This window comes from Pararge aegeria, chromosome 1 (genome assembly GCF_905163445.1).
Source record: "Pararge aegeria chromosome 1, ilParAegt1.1, whole genome shotgun sequence".
NCBI lineage: Eukaryota > Metazoa > Arthropoda > Insecta > Lepidoptera > Nymphalidae > Pararge > Pararge aegeria.
This window is the reverse complement of record NC_053180.1, coordinates 18,117,842-18,135,187: the sequence shown is the minus strand read 5'-3', so window position 1 is coordinate 18,135,187 and position 17,346 is coordinate 18,117,842. Positions and strand designations below refer to the sequence as shown.

Below are 17,346 nucleotides of genomic sequence, written 5' to 3'. Positions count from 1 at the left end.
TCTGGAAAATATGATCTAAATATAAAGCCAAATAATTAATTGCTTCATAATAGCGTAGTGCCAAAAACAACTTCTTCCTAAAACCTTTATAAGCTCAACTTTATCTTTTCTCCATGTCTTTAATTTTCAATTTCTAACTACAGACTATCAAAAAGCCTTAAACCTTGTTCTTCCTATGTTCTTGATGACTTTTTTTCCTATTGTAGTTATTGCATATCATAATATATACAGTGAGGTATATATAACATACTCGCATTACGCTGTTTAACGAGGGGACAGACTTAGTTATCGCGGAATATCCATCCATTTATCGACTTAAATCGATTGTCAATGTTGCTTAAATAGCAAGAATGATTCAGGTTGATAAGCCTAAATATAGCCAGATTCTTTCAAATTCACGAGCAAAATCTATATTAAACATACCAAAATGCAAATATTACAATTAAAAAAACATTAAATACATGTAGGTAAAATAATTTTTATGTAATAGTAATTATTATGTAATGAATAAATGAAAACTCTTCTGTCCATGCGGTCTGTTCTTAGAACAATAAATTATTATCATTAAAAAACAAAAGTTTACTATGTACATAAAATTATAAGCCTATTACCAGGTAAATCTCGCAATAACTGTTTAGATTTCAGGGTTTGCTATGACAATCTAATCATTTTGTCATACTACATAATATGAAGACGCGTCAAAACTGACGTCGAAATACGTTTCGAGCATATTTAAGATTTCTATGTCATAATAATATATTCATGTAAATTACTGTATATTGGAAATATAGTGCAATAAGATTAAATGGCGCAGGATTATTTTTAAGTTGCATTTTTGTTAAACCAATTGTTGTGTACACAAAATTTAACCTCGCACCTTAAATTATAGAATTTAAAATTTGATGTAACGTTATGCTTTTAACTATGCTATAACTAAACTTGTGCACTTCCATCCTATATCACGGAAAGTCTTCGTCGGGACAATTTAAACAAATTTAAGGGAAAAGAGATAATTCATGTAAACAAATTTTGACGTTCACTGTCAGAGAAAAGTACTGTCACTATGTGTGTCCTTTTCTTTCCCATGCAATAACGTCAAACTATTTTTGCCAGCTCTATGTTTAAGATGTTTAATTTTCAAATATTAATTAGTATTTTTGAAGTAAAACTTCTTTAGGCGCGACTAGGGAATGTAACTAAGATTTTTTTCTGACGGAAGTAACGCGTCAGACGTCGTCGGGTCGTTAGGCATCGTCATAAGTCAGACGTCTGTGTAGTTTCCGCTATTCAAAAATAATAATTTAGATTAGTCGTAAGTATATGTCATTTACTCCGCGCTTCTCGACTTATACGCCATTTCCAATATTTTTAAACGGATCAATTGTGTATAGCAAAGTGAAAAAAAAAACAACAGTTTAATAAAATTATTTTAAATTGTAATGTTTTTTTGAAAATCTCTAAATTTACTTTTGTAATAAATAAATTATTAATAAATTTTCTGACGATTGTGACATTTTCTATTATATTAAATGACAACGTTTTATTGACATGTGCTGATCTAACCTTCACTTTTTTGAAATGAAAATATTTATAAAATGTGAAAGTGAAATTAAGTTATTGAAAGTTTGAAAATGAAAGTTTTACTTCAATCGCGCGTAAAGGTTACACGCATACACTTTTATTTTATTAAAATTTGTAATCCATGCTCTGGCCTCTTATAAAACAATTATTTTTTGATTCTGCAAGTTACGATAAAAGTTTAATTTTGTGTACAGCGGTTTGGTTATTATTATATTTTATAAGGGTTCGAAAGACTGTCGAGTAGGCTAAGTCCAAAAGAGCTTGTAATTTGTAAAATGGAAAGTGATACTAAAGTTAGGTGTTAATGCTATTTGTTATAGTAGCCAGTTATATTTTTACACGCTTTTTAGTGTAAATGTTACGGGCCTAATCAGCAGGGTGTCATTTGAATGGGGAATGTTATTATTTTTTGATTTGTGTCATAAATATATCAGTACATTAATTAGAGAACTCATGTCACCCTGGTTGTTGATAAATAATAATATTTAGGAACTCTACAAAGGTTTACTTTGTATAACGTGAGACTTCGCCCGGTTTATAATGTTCACGCCAAAGTTGTCCATAACGTAAAAAAGCTTTTCAAAAAAATATGATAAAATATAAGTTACTTACCTATCCAAGTAATCCATTACATTTTTAAGCATGATAATGTTAAAAGATAGTATTGGTTCCAATTTAAATAAAATTATGTTATTGCTATTAATTTGTTTCAATTAATAAAATATTTCCGTCGCTATCCAGGATTAATTTATAAAGCAACGCTTTGATTCAAAAAATAGATGAATTTTTACTACGCGTTGACAAACGAGTTTTCAGCACCAGAACCTTTAAAATTAATTATTTGATTTGATTACATTACTCAAAAACTATTAATATTTAAGGAATTTTGTGAGACCTTTTTGTGTAACCTTAAAGAGGAGAAAACTTCAAATAAAAAAGGACCTCCATTTCTTATGTGCTAATATATACTTTCGATACATTTTAAGTCATTCCGAATCGAAATGACAGCGCTCATATTTAGGAGCTTTATCAAAAATCACCACATCCATGAACTTAGATGACTAACCTATATTAATAGATTTATTATGAACATTTTTGAAATAAAAAAAGTAATAATTAAAAAAAAACATCTTTTATTCATTTAGAGATTTTTTTTGGCAATGTGAAAACAAACATAGTTCGGTTATTTAACAACCTTTGTTTGAAGTCGTTCTTAAATACAGATTCGGCTTAAATATTTTCGGTGACAAATTTTAAATTCAGCCTTACAAATATTTTTGAGCTCAAACCTTGCTATTCGGATTTTGCATTTTTTTAAAGTAATGTTCGACGCACCAAGCCGATATCCCACCCGATGGTATGTGGAAAACTGTAGTCTATATTTGAAGCGCAACGCATATCAGCACTGTATAGGAACACAGTGCCGCTATGTGTTCATCAACTTGACACTTAGGTGTTTAGCCTTATGCGCCCATAATTACACCGAAAAAAAACGCCCTTGAGCTGTCTGAAGGAATGTAAACGTTTCCCGGACGAGGTCTGTCCTAAAAACCTGCATTCAGATGCGGGAGAATTATATTCCAAACTCTTCCACCTCCATGCATTTTTTATTTTGAATAAAAACTAAAAAATAGGTCATGTATTAAAACACAATCCGTTTTCATTATAAAATCATTTCCATGAACTTGTGCAAAAATGGTAAATAATTTTACTATTATTAAACGAAGTAAAAAACATAATTTTAGAGGTATTTATTATGTATTTTCTATTTTAAAGTAATTTCCCGTGATTTCGATATTATAATGGATAACGCAATTCCCATTATTACAGAGTTATAAAATAAAATTCATAATATCCAAGTAATTTTTTGAATGTTCAAAACTAACATTCTGTAATTTTATATATTTTTATTTACTTTGCTTATTATTAAAAAAATCTTATCATAACTCTTTAGTATAAAGAATGCATTATTTAAAAATTATAGAAAGATTTATAAAGTTTCGTATTATTTTACTTGTTTTTATTTATATTTTTACAACACATCTTACATCAAGAAGTATTGAAAAGTTTGTTCACATAATAAGACAAGTTATTAAAAATACATTATAATATAAAACACCAATTAACAAAATTGTTCATCTGAGATTCTATTAATTTTTAGTAATTTATAGAACTTCCACAATAGCCGCCACTAAAACCCTAGTGCGGTAATAGATTAAGATCGTGTCACGTAAAAAGACTCCTGACAATCGATCGACCTCAGACCTGCACAGTAGAGAACTTTAGTAATTCCATGCGAATGAGTGCAATTATATTAGTAATCAAATGTTTATTATTCAGCAATAAACATTGAATTCACGTATAAAATGTAATAGGCTAAGTTCTTTTCTTGTAGCAGTTTTAGACCGTGGCTAGTTACTACCGACGAAGCCAAGCGATTAACCGTTCCGGTACGATGCCGCATAGAAACCGATTAGGGTTATAGGTTTAATTTGAATGTCATATTTACCGGAACAGGTAAGCCCGCTACCAAGTTAGACTGCATTATCACGACAACTAGATGAGGTAAGGCCTAGCAAGACAGCCAGGTCTTTTTATGTGACGCGATGTATATCATAGGTGTTTAAATAGCTATTTATGTTGTGTAATACACAACTTAATCTAAACTCATAACCCAAAATCCTTCGAAGCAGCATATATATAAATTAAAATTGGAAATTATGGCATCAAAATACAGCATTCTTAAAAACAATTTAGGACATTCTTTCATACACAATTTAAGGCAATGAAAAAATAATTAAATTGAAACGTTTCGTCAGGAAATCCTATTTTTAGAGAATATAGAAGTGAATAAAAAAATATTCACTAATTCATATATTATAATTATTCAGTCTTTTAGAATTCTTAAAAATCCCGGGATTTTGAGATATGAGTGGGTGTGTGACTGGGCACAATTTACAAAATAGAACCCAATTTTTAATTTCACAATTTCACGTAATAATCATGACAAAAATACCCCAGAGCAAGGGCATTATTCTCACCAGGGAAAGGACAAACATTTTTCTTCTCCCACAATTTTATTAATTCTTCGAGCATTGGCGCAACTGTGGCAATAACATCGAAGTAATTTAAGTGTCATTATTACAACACGGGTATATAACGGGGGTAAATTTCTCAATATTCCCTGTTGCAGTGCTTTGGCAGGTGAACAAGTAAATTTAACCCCCTTCGGATATAATCGAGAGATAGGTTTAACGTTTATCTCCTGCTTTTGCTAGTTTCGCCGGCTGACTTACACCTTAAAACATAGAAAACCCTACTCTAAGTGTTATAATACTAAGAAACCGCATCGAAATCGTCCCAGTATCAGGAATAGTAAGAGTAAAATATTTAAAACACTATTTTAGCTACAGATTGCAGCGTACCCTTGTGGCCTCTAGTTGCATAACAGAGACATTTCGAAGAGAGAGACTAGTAGTTATGCAAGAAACCGCAATCAAATCGGTCTACAGTTTGAGCACTACGATGGCTCTTAACTTCATGTCCTATGGTAGGTTGGTAGAGACTGCTTTCAAGCGATAAGGCCGCCTATGGCACTTTTACTTTTTTTCAATTGTGTTACTGCTATGTAGGCATATGGTGTATAATAAAGTGTATTTAAACTTGAACTTTATGGCAAGTACAAAGCAGTAATATTTTTCTCTTCTTGTGACGCTGTTTGGGCAACTCACGTGACGTAACAAACTGGGAACCGCAAAATGTGATTGCAGACCTAACGTGAACACAGCTTAAAAAAATTAATATGGCGGAGTTCACAGATATTGCAATGTTGTGACGTAATTTCATGGTAATCCATAATCAAATTTCCCTTAGGGGGCACTGCCCTCCTCCGAAAACATGGAAAGTTTAACTTTTATACTTGTTTAGGTAATTTATTCAGTTTAGCTTTGTACATATAGTTATTTTACTATATATTTTTCGTGAATGAATATAAATAATCAACACTTAATTTAGAATGCCTTAAAATAAAAAATAAAAAAAACTTTTTTTAGTACTTAAATAAAAAATATGAGCTTCTCCAAACTGTCGCTTAAAAAGAGGATTTTATATATTTTTTTACTCAAAACATTAAGCAAAATGCTATATTTTACTTTTCCCCTTTTTTAGATACAATTTGAAACAATTACAATTAAAACAGCAAAAAAATTGGAATTTAATTCACTAACACATTTCTGTATACTTCCTCAATATTTCGTTGAAATGGTTGACATTACACGAGACACCAAGATTTGACCATAAACAATAATATCACATTTAATATAAAACTACAAAATATTGTCTTTATAGTCCCAGTTTCTATATTGTCTATACCACTATGTAGATGGATGTCTTAAAAACTGTTCCAGTGTTGGACCACACCTGCCCAACGGGTCCCTGGGGAACATGATCATGTCACCGACCCACGTGAACTGCAACAGTCTATTCTCTATGACATGCCGCCATCTTGGATTTTCAGTCATCAGGTCTCTGTAATTATCCCCAGACACTATGACTCCGTCGAACTCTGCTGCACATTGGACTATGTACCTGGCAATATTAAATTGAATGTGACTTAATAATGTATGTTAAATGTACACATATAAAGTATGACAAGTTTTTTTTGTTAAATAGTAAATGGCTACATAAGCCCGATAATAATTGGAAAGGAATGGCGCGCTTCAGAGGTTAAATATACATTGTTTATGAAATCACTCAATATAAAATCACGCCTGTAAACTCGAAAAGTCTACGCAGTCTTAATCAGTTTCAAATCCCTGATAGTTTATATTTTCTATCAAAGTATGTATTCATTTTTTGTTTCTTTTTTATCATGGGATATTGAGTTGAAATCCTTTCTCAGTCCCTGTATTGGACCTGATGTAATGGTTTGATATGATGACGATGATTATGATGAAATAAAAAAAAAAAAAAAACAACCAAATCGATAAATTGTTAAAAATAAAATGTGCAAATGTTATCACTAACCTGTCGTCGTATGAAGTGATCATTCGGCCCTGAATCTCTCTTGAGGGTGTGTATACCACATGCCCCTGTCTTTCTAACACGTCAAGGAGTCTGCCATCGGTGCTTTTGCCTAGTTTACACCTGAAATTTTATTTAAAAAAAAACATTAATTTGCTTCTACAAACTGCAAAAATATTCAAAATACTTTATTATTAGCTATATAACGCCCAATCTTTATCTGATTTCCCGCGAGTATAAATAGTTTTAGAACTGTTAAAGAGCATCGATAGTAAATTCTATACCAACTAAAAATTAAATAAATTTTGGAATAAATCCAGCTTGTGAATACTATGTATTGCAGCTAACTTTCAGTCGCCAAAGTCGTTCTTCTAAATTGGATAGAAAATGTGGGTGTAACTGTAGCTTTTGTGCAAGATTTGTTCGCTCGCAATCGAAGGGTTTTCGTATATCAAATACTGTGTCGTCAAAGTAAAATGGACACAATGTCACTTTTAAAGTCGCCAATCCCGTACTTCAGAGATTTGTTTTACAATGTTCCTGTCAAAAGCCTGAGATGAAAATTGCAGGCAAATCTGAGCTTTAATCTAATGTGAATAAGATCCATTTTATGCTGATGTTCGAGTATTTTTATACTCTACAACGACTCCTCTATTGTGAGCGAGCAAATCTTGTTCCGAACTCTTGTGAGCGTAAATATGTTGTGTCATTCAATAAACAATGCGAATTCATGACATGGCAGCAAGCGCGATTGATTGTTTCACATAATTCAACGGAACTCTTCATTCCGTTGTCGGTCTCCGAAACTCTTTATCAGTTCTATATGAAATTTAAACGGGATCATTTCGGAATGTCCACCAATCCGCACTGGGCCAGCCTGGTGGACTGCCTTAACCCCTTCTCATTGTGGGAGGAGACCCGTGCCCTGTAGTGGGCCGGTAATGGGTTGATATGATGATGATGATGATGATTTCGGAATAACCTTTCGAATAAAAAAAAAGAATTTTGAAAATCCGTCTAAAAATCAACGGAGTTTGTTGACTAAATATACTTAAAGAAATCGCATTGATTACTTTACGCCCTAAATACTCAACCAATCGGGCTTGATTGGTTAGTTTTGACGACCTCCCTTGCGCAACGGTAAGCGCAGCAAATTTAGGAATCCCGGTAGGAAGTCCCGGGTTCGAATCCCAGCGGGGGCAATTTGGGAATTTATAATTTCTGAATTTTCTCTGGTCTGGTCTGGGGCTTTGGTCTTGGTAGTTACCATCCTACCGACAAAGACGTGCTGCTAAGCGATTTAGTGTTCCAGTGCGATGCCGCTACCATCTTAAACTGCATCATCACTTACCACCAATTGAGATAGCAGTCAAGGGCTAACTTGTAGTTAAATAAAAAAAAAAAAGTTACAAAGATGGTGAGATACATAGGCTACTTTTTATTCCAGGAAAACAAAAACAGATCCCACATGATATGTACACAATACTAAACGCGGACAAAGAATATTGGATAGAAGCAGGCGTTACTTTGCGAAAATCCATGATATATTATCAAAATTAAGTTTAATTTGCTATACTCCGCGAAAAGCAGGAGAATCTGTGTGGAGAATTTATAATTTCTTCAATCGTTATACTCCACACCACACAGATCTTCGGCAATATACCCTCTACGCACGTTTCGCTCTGAAACCGGAGCATCCTCAGATGTTGACTTTACAATGAATAATTGTTAAGTGTTAAGTGAAACGTGTGTAGAGGGTATATTGCCGAAGATCGGTTTGGTGTGGAGTATAAGGATTGAAGAAATTATAAATTACACCACACAGATTCTCCTGCTTTTCGAGGAGTATAGCGGACAAAGAAATCTAGTGACATAAGAAATTTATTATTTATACTCTGTGTTACTCCCATGTATAAGCTATATTACTGTTAATTGTTACCAAGATACATACAGAGTAACAAACATCCATACATCCTGGAATGTATGTTATGAATAACAACCATATCCGTGAATAGACAATCATCACCAGCATGGAACAATTATTTCGCTTAGCACAAGACCGTGGGAAGTTCGCTGAGCTGACAGCCAACCTCCAGTAGTGGAGAGATATGTAAAGGATTTCCTTAATTTACACTTTGAAATATAACTTATTACAGTGGAATTCTAAGAACAAATATACTTTGTTATTAAGACTGTTTAATCTACCGCAGGAGGCAGGGCTTCACACTAATGAAATGCATGTTTCCCTGACTAAATAAAGATATTATTATTATAACCTATTCAAAGGTAATTTATTACTATTTTATTTGCTTCTTATTTTAATTTTAACACACAAGTTATTTTTTTATTTTATAATAAACAACACATGTGTAAAAATGGTAACATAAAATGCACTTTACTATAATTTACCTGAAACGAGGGACAAATGCTTTGACAACATGTCCGCGCTGCAAGAAATAGTCAATGCAAATTTTTAGAGCCTTCACTGAAAATTTCCTGCCCTTACTGTGCCTAGAAAGTTATAAATATACAATGTATATTATATATGATATATAATGCATATATAATTCAAAATAAAATTAGCAAAGCGCAATTTTTTACACACACACACAAACAGAATAGTAATGCAGTGTTTTGTGGCAGCATCTTTCAATTGTCACATCATGAAAAACCACTACATAACTATTAAATGCTATTTTTTTGAAGACCTCCCAGGCGCAGCGGTGAGGACTGTGGTTTTAAGCGGGAGGTCCCAGGTTCGGTTTTCGGCGTTAGCGGTCCTCAGTTGAAAACCAATTAGGGGTAATGGTTTAATATAACTATATCCACAGGTTAGCCTTTTACCATCAGAGTATACAGACACACAGATTGCATTATTACTAGCATTTAACATTTAACATTACAGTTAAGAGCTTACTAGAATGAGAATCCATCTTTATACCATTTAATTAATAAGTCCTTAAGCCCATTCATTTAAATATTTTCAAATAAACAAAAAAATAAATACGTACTGCATAGCAACATTGCTGCCATCTATAACAATCATCCTTAAGCCAGTCTTGTTCCGTATATCTCTCTCGGGGTTGTATATATTGCTACCTATGCTATTCCGGGAAGTAGCCTTCCCTAATATAATTTCCTTTATGTATGTATCTTCTACAGTTTCTGTGGCCCTGGTAACTCCATTCTGAAACAGGACACGCTAGTAGAATTAACATCTTACTAAACCATCATTGGGCTTAGTACTTAAGACTAGTCCATAGACATAGAAATCTTAATAACTACTTAACCTACGAGGTGTTGTGTATTTAAGTTAACTTAGAAAATTATATGTGGGTAGACGGAAAACGTTTTACGAATAACCAGTCACAATCAAGCAGCTGGTCGTTTCATTACATGGTGACAGCGGTGCGGAGTATTTTCGTTAAATAGTGATTCCATTACACTGCTTGGGCGGAATATTATTAATATTTGCGTCGTATATTTACTTAACAACAAATGGAGCACGCAAGGCCTCCCGCGGACCTCGTTTTGGAGGGTGGTCCGGCAAGTCGGGCGGACGCGTGGCGCAAGTGGTACAAGCAGTTTAATGTATTTTTGAAAGCGTCAGGAGTACACAAGGAAACAAAGGATATACAGGCGAGTCTCCTTATTAATCTCGTGGGGCCTGATGGCTACGACATTTATTCTACTTTTAAATTTTCAAAGGACGAAAATCAAGATGATATCGATGTTTTGGTAACGAAATTTAATGAGTATTTTGGAACAAAACACAGTACGACCATGGCCAGATTTCGATTTTTCACACGCAATCAAGAAGTTGGTGAGAATATAGACGCATACGTCACGGCATTACGCATACTTAGTCAGCATTGCGAATTCGAACACCTGGAGGATGGATTAATAAGAGATCGCATTGTGTGTGGTGTCTCGGACAACACAGTGAGAGACAGATTATTAAGAACGGACAATCTGACCTTGGAAAAGGCGATGAAGATTTGTCATGCCAACGAAGTGTCGCTTACAGAGGGTAAGCAAATCGAAGTCGTCAAAAGTACGGAATCTTCGGCGGCCGGTGCGGCGGTTGATGCGTTGTTCAACGCAAAATCGCGCGCGCGGGCCGGAGGCGGCGGCGCGGCAGTTGCCGGACGCCTCGCCGGTGCTAGCGGCGCGCGCATACAGTGCAGCGAGAATTCACCGGGTCGTCGGTTCGATTCCCGGTTACACACAAATAGTGGTTTGAAGTGTTGTGTGTCGTGTGGAATCGATCATGTTGGTCAATTTCAGTGCCCAGCCAAATTTGTGAAGTGTTTTATTTGTAATCGTCGGGGCCATTTTAAACGGTTTTGTCCAGTCAAATTTAATAACAAAGTGTTCGAAGTAAGTGAAGAATTCAAAGACGACCTATTTTATGTGTCTACTCTGGACGATGTTAACCAGAATTTAAACAATAAGTGGTTTGAAACATTGTTTTTATGTAAAAATGGTATGGCGGAAAATTTTAAATTAGATTCCGGTTCTGACTTAAATGTATTATCACTTAAAACGTTTAAAAAATTAGGTTACTCAATTAATGATTTAAAACCGTGTGAATTAAGAGCTCAATCGTTTTGCGGAAATTATTTACCAATAATGGGGGCATTGGAAATGCCTTGGTTGTACAAACATAATAAGTATATTATTAAATTCATCATATCTAAGGATGATTGTCAGAGTGTGCTTGGAAAAGACACCTGTGAGAATATAGGCGTCATCAAGCGAATTTTCGCGATTAATATAGATACCTATAGCGATTTGTTTCGAGGTGTAGGAAAATTGCCAGGGAAATATAGAATAATAATTGATAAAGAAGTATGTCCGTCGATATGCCCAGTTCGTAAAATACCAATAGGTGTAAGGGATAAATTAAAAGGTGAACTAAATAATATGGAGCAGATGGGTATAATTAGGAAAGTGTCACATCCAACGCCTTGGGTAAACGCCATAGTTCTGCCAGCGAAGAAAGACGGTAGCGTGCGCGTGTGCCTCGACCCGCGGCCGCTCAACCGCGCCATTCGCCGCGCGCACTACCCGCTACCCACGCTCACCGAGATAGCTACTGCGCTGCGCGGTGCTAAGTATTTTAGCAAATTAGATGCGCGTTCAGGATTTTGGATGGTCCAGCTAGATGACCAAAGTGCAGACCTATGCACATTCGGTACTCCTTTTGGTCGTTATCAGTTTCTTCGCCTACCGTACGGCGTAAGTTGTGCTAGTGAAGTGTTTCACGCAAAGATCCGCCAAATTCTAGAGGATCTAGAAGGAGTAGAATCGTTTATTGACGATATTATAGTTTACGGGAGCACTATTGAAGAGCACGATATAAGATTAAGGAGATTATTAGATAGGGCTCGTGAAGTAGGTATTAGGTTCAATCGGGAGAAATGTGAGTTTCACGTGCAGCAAGTTACGTACTTAGGACATACGTTTAGTGAGAAGGGCATGCAAATTGATAAAAATAAATTGCTAGCAATAAAAGATATGCCCTGTCCGTGCGACAGAGGATCGTTGGAGAGATTTTTGGGCATGACGAATTATTTGTCGAAGTTTATTGCGGACTATGCTAATATCGCAAGTCCCCTTAGAAGCCTTTTACGAAAAGGTATAGAGTGGTATTGGGATAGCAACCATGCGGCTGCAGTGTCAGCGCTGAAGGAAGCGCTGTGCCGCGCGCCGGTCCTGGCTCTGTACTCGGCCGATGAGCCCGTGCTGCTGACAGTGGACGCCAGCGCCAGCGCACTCGGCGCAGCGTTGCTGCAGGCCGGCCGCCCGGTGGAGTTTGCGTCGGTGACGCTTTCAGAGACGCAGACTCGATATGCTCAAATAGAAAAAGAGTTGCTGGCGATAGTCTTTGCATTAGAAAGGTTTCATCAGTACGTATACGGGAGGTCGGACGTCACGATAGAAACCGATCATAAGCCGCTAGAAACTCTTTTCAAAAAATCTTTAGATGGGGTTCCAGCACGCTTGCAGCGTAGGATGTTGCGTATTCAGTGTTACACTTTCAATGTAATTTACAAACCGGGGAAATATATGTACCTTGCTGACACATTGTCTCGGGCGGCCCTGGAGGAACCTATGGATGATAAACTTTCGTCTGAAATTGACGCGCAGGCGTGTTTTATTATTAACAATGTACCATTTAGTGACAGTAAAATACAAAGCGTTCGTAACGCGACAGGTACGGATCCAGAATGTAAAATTTTAGTTAATTATGTTTTATTTGGATGGCCGCGTTATAGATACGATGCAGATCATTTAGTCCGGGCACATTGGTCATACAGAACGTCATTTGAATATATAGGGGGTGTCTTATTTAAGGATAACCTGGTATTCATACCGCGTAAACTGCGGGGTGTTATGCTGGAGCGTGTACACGAAGGCCACCTCGGTATAGACCGATGTAAGCGGCGCGCGCGTGACGTCATGTTTTGGAATGGTATGTCTCGCGACGTGGAGCAAAAGGTACGCACGTGTGCTGCGTGTGCTGAACACGCAGCACACGCCAGCGAGAGAATCGATGATTTCTCATTCAATACCTAATCTGCCGTGGAGAAAGGTTGGCTCGGATATATTCCTGTTTCGTCAAAAATACTTTTTAATACTAGTAGACTATTTCTCAAATTTCATAGAAGTCAGTCCTATATCTAACGCAGGATCCAGGGCGGTTATATTAGCCATGAAAGAGCAGTTCGCAAGGCACGGAATAGTTGATGAGCTCATAACTGACAACGGTCCTGCCTATTCCTCCAAAGAATTTCGTCAGTTTAGTGTTGACTGGTGTTTCAGACACACCACCACATCGCCTAATTATGCACAGGCGAACGGGCTTAGTGAAAGGGCGGTACAGACTGTGAAAAATATTATAAAAAAGTCAATCATGACCGGATCAGATTTTTATCTCGGTTTGCTTAATTTCAGGTCGACTCCGCGTGACGGAGTTAGTTCGCCGGCTCAGTTGTTAATGGGTAGACGATTAAATACAAGACTCCCGGTGCATATAAATAAATTGATGCCAGAAAGAAACAATAATTCCGATTATATCAATATAAATAACAATCGTTTACGTGCTAAACTTTACTATGATAGGCAGTCGCGTGATTTACCCGAATTAAATGCTGGTGAACCGGTAGTAGTACTAGACGGTAGTACTAGACGTCGTATGATAGTGCATGCTTCGGCACGACAGCCGCGTTCTTATTTTGTTATCGATAGCTCAGGTAGAAAATATAGACGCAATCGGCGTCATCTTATTCGAGCCGAACATCCTACGGGAGGCCAGTCACCTCTTCCTTCTTTTGGAGAGAAGGAGGAAGGTGATGATAGTGCTGATCGTGTCAGTATGTACGGCGACGCTGAGGGTAATATTAGTGGAACTGAGGAGCCTCTGGTTTACGGCGAGGCTAACTCTAGGTCGGCAAGTAGCTCGCCCAGTGGCACCGAACGAACTCGAAAGGCTGCAAACAGAGCTTGCGATCAGCTGGCATTGTTTTTTAAAAAAAAATAATGTATTAGTTATGTAATAATCAAGGGAAACATGTCTTATTTGGTAATATAGTGATATTGTCATAATATAGTGGTGGTAATTTAAGTAGCATAACTATTATCTTTAGTTTATTTAAGGGGAAAGATGTTGTGTATTTAAGTTAACTTAGAAAATTATATGTGGGTAGACGGAAAACGTTTTACGAATAAACAGTCACAATCAAGCAGCTGGTCGTTTCATTACACGAGGGTTTCAAACAAGCCTGGTCTAAAAAGAAGCCCGCAACAAACAAAGCTGGTTGTTTTTTTTTGTTATCACCATCTCACAATGTCATTTCCAACTAAGAAGCAACCTGGTCAGAGCAATAAAAATGTAGTGTCTGAGAGAGTGATCCAGGCAGACCAGAGTGACAACCGACACCTAAAACCACTGAATAAATTTTAAGCAGTGTTTTAAAATTAGTTTTATATGGCATATCTTCACACCTCTAAAACAACTATTATAAGTGAAGCAAGCATGTCATATTGACATTCCTAATATAACAATTTAAAGTCTGAAGCAAAATTTCAACACTATTAAAATAATACTGCTTTAAGCTATGGTCTCTCTCTTTCTTCTAATATTTGAATAGTAATCGTATAAAGTAATAATTATTAGAGCACATAGTTTTTCAGAATCTTAACACAAACTCATCATAATACTGGCTTACCTTAAGACTATGTAAGCTAAGATTTCCACTGCTAGGCCCATTGCAACCATTAAAAATCTTTTGTGCTATAAACTCCAATAACTTTCCTCTTTCTGATGAGTCCATCTTTGCAATTCCACTCGCAAACTTTTTCATTTGTGCATTATTAAGTTGTTCTTTATGTTTCTTAGTGTTTATAACAGTAACATCTGAATCTCCACTCATAGACAAACTCTCATTGGGAAATGTACAGTTATTATCTATGGTATTTGCTAAATCTATGACTGTATTATGCTGGTTAGTAGTATTCAAACCACTTTCTGTAGTTAAATCTATTGTTAAATATGAGTCACTATTAATTTCTTTGGTTAAATCTTCAACTTCTTGCTGGAAGTTCTGTGCAGAGTTTGAGTTGTTGTTAATTCTAAAGGGCGAATTAGTCTTTTTTATTGAATGCTTGCTTGTAGATAGAGGTGTTGAGCATTGTATAGGACACGGAGAGTTATTTATGATTAAGTCATCATCTTCACCTCCCACCATAATAAAACCACTGGTTCCATTTTCCTTTTCCTGTGGGTTATTTCCATCAACTTCTATTACTGTTGAGTCAGACCTTGACGAAGAACATGAATCACCCTCATTGCGTAGGTGTTCAAATAACTTTTTAATGTTTTTCCTAGTTTTACTATGTGTCTTGTTGAGAAACTTCTCACTCTTTTGTATACTAAGAAATGAGTGAACGCTTTTCTGTGAAATAAATGGAGTTTGTATTATAAATGTGATAGTTTGTAAAAATATTTGAATGTTTACTAAATCAACAAATGGGCTGAACAGGTTTGAAAGTAATAAATAAAATAAATTTCATTTATTTAGTTTTGCTTCTATTTACAAGATTGTGTTGCTTAACAATATTGGACACAAGTAATTTGACAAGCACACGAACCCTTATCAGGGTATTTAAATTCTATTATGGTGTACCTCCGGTAGTCCGCCAAATGTTTAGCAGGGCAGTGACGGACTATCAAATTTTACAGATTATAGATATACTCTGCACTACCTAAGACCCTCTATAGTCCAGATTTTTTACAATGGAGTCCCTTGTAATCCATGATAAGATTCTATGTCTTATAACCTGTGCAATCACTCCTTATCTACATTAACGAAGATTGTCAAAAAAATTAAATAATAACAATAGACATGTGGATTACAGGGGGCACCAGATTAATGGAGGTCCACTGTAAATAAAGCCTGGGGGGCCAACAACTAACATATTATGTGTTGTTAGTCAACAATATTATGAACATGAGAAAAACGTTTGTGTGATGAACATGAATGTTTACAGTAGTGTTGATATGTGCATTATATTCATAAAAATAATCATCAGCTATCTTAGTACCCATAACAGAGCTATGCTTACTTTGGGGCTAGATGGCAATGTATGTGGCGTTAACACTTCAATAAACCCTATATACATTTTTCTATGACTAGTAGTAGTTGCAGCAATAACTGCATTATGACATAGCTATTACTTTAGCTTTATGATATCAATAAATAGTCCTTAATTGCGGAAACCCTTGTTTTGATGACTAATAACACAAGGCTATTCATTAGGGAATTGGCTTATTTTTCGAGAGTGCTGTTTGAGCGCACTTGCACCTCTAACTTTTCAGGTTTATGTGCATTTTTAATTTAAGTTACTAAAATATCACATACTTTAAGATTTCAAAATTGTGTGAAGTCTACCAATCTGCAAGTATGGTAGCTGGGCTATTATGGTTGAACTACTGGTTAGACCCTTTTTATGCTCAGAGAATATTCTGAGTGGGCCGGTACTGAATGGGTTCATAATGATGATGGTGACCATAGTAGTTTCACCTCAAAACCTCAACAATTATTTATTATTCCTCAAGGTTGTATATTCTGAATCTACAGTACAAGGTGAAGTTTATGATGAAAACTACATGTAGGCAAGTGGGAAAATACAATGATGCAGTATTAGTTACTTTTCGGGTTAGGTTGAGACAAGTAACAACAAAAGTAAATAAAACGTAGTTATGAAACTGAAAACATTAAACAACATCAACAGGTACTTACCGAGCGATGGGATGAGTGACGAGATTTTTTCCCCATTTTCTTGTTACGCAAATGTTACCAATAGTTTCAATAAATGGTATGCACAAAAATAATATAATCGCTAACAATAATATAAACAGAATCAAAAACTTGACCAATTCGCTATTCACAAATTTTAAATTTCACTGATTTTGGAATATCAATAGAAAGATGGCGTCGTCGTCATGCTCTTCGGTGTTCTACAGATTCAAAATTCATAGACAATACCTCATTTAAAGCTTGGAACACATTATTGTTTGTTGACTAACTAATCAACAACCATTACCAGTCGCACCCGGGTCTTAGTTTGGTTTGACAAAAAACGTCAATTAATAATAAAAAAGTGTGTGCTTGTAACCTTTACGGGCAATTGAAGTATAACTCTTATTAGGTATTATTTATTGATGAAAGAGTAAAA

The 17,346-nt window shown here is 35.7% G+C and overlaps 1 protein-coding gene across 1 annotated transcript; it reads right to left on the bottom strand.

Annotated features, from left to right (window-relative positions):
• Positions 1-2,696: 2,696 nt before the first annotated feature.
• LOC120637543 lies at positions 2,697-17,117 on the bottom strand. Its single transcript, XM_039909369.1, has 6 exons — positions 16,911-17,117; positions 14,838-15,563; positions 9,615-9,790; positions 9,013-9,114; positions 6,607-6,726; positions 2,697-6,168 (listed from the first exon to the last, which is right to left on the bottom strand). The coding sequence occupies exons 1-6, from the start codon at positions 16,944-16,946 to the stop codon at positions 5,955-5,957; spliced, it is 1,374 nt and encodes a 457-aa protein (XP_039765303.1). The 5' UTR covers positions 16,947-17,117; the 3' UTR covers positions 2,697-5,954.
• Between the last annotated feature and the right edge of the window lie 229 nt (positions 17,118-17,346).

Bases quoted from the DNA above. Each gene is read 5' to 3' on its own strand.
- LOC120637543 (XM_039909369.1), bottom strand. From the start codon at position 16,946: ATGGGGAAAAAATCTCGTCACTCATCCCATCGCTCG. The intron at 15,564-16,910 runs GTAAGTACCTGT...TTTATTTCACAG, and splicing joins GTCACTCATCCCATCGCTCG to AAAAGCGTTCACTCATTTCT. The intron at 9,115-9,614 runs GTACGTATTTAT...ATAACTTTCTAG, and splicing joins GGCAGCAATGTTGCTATGCA to GCACAGTAAGGGCAGGAAAT.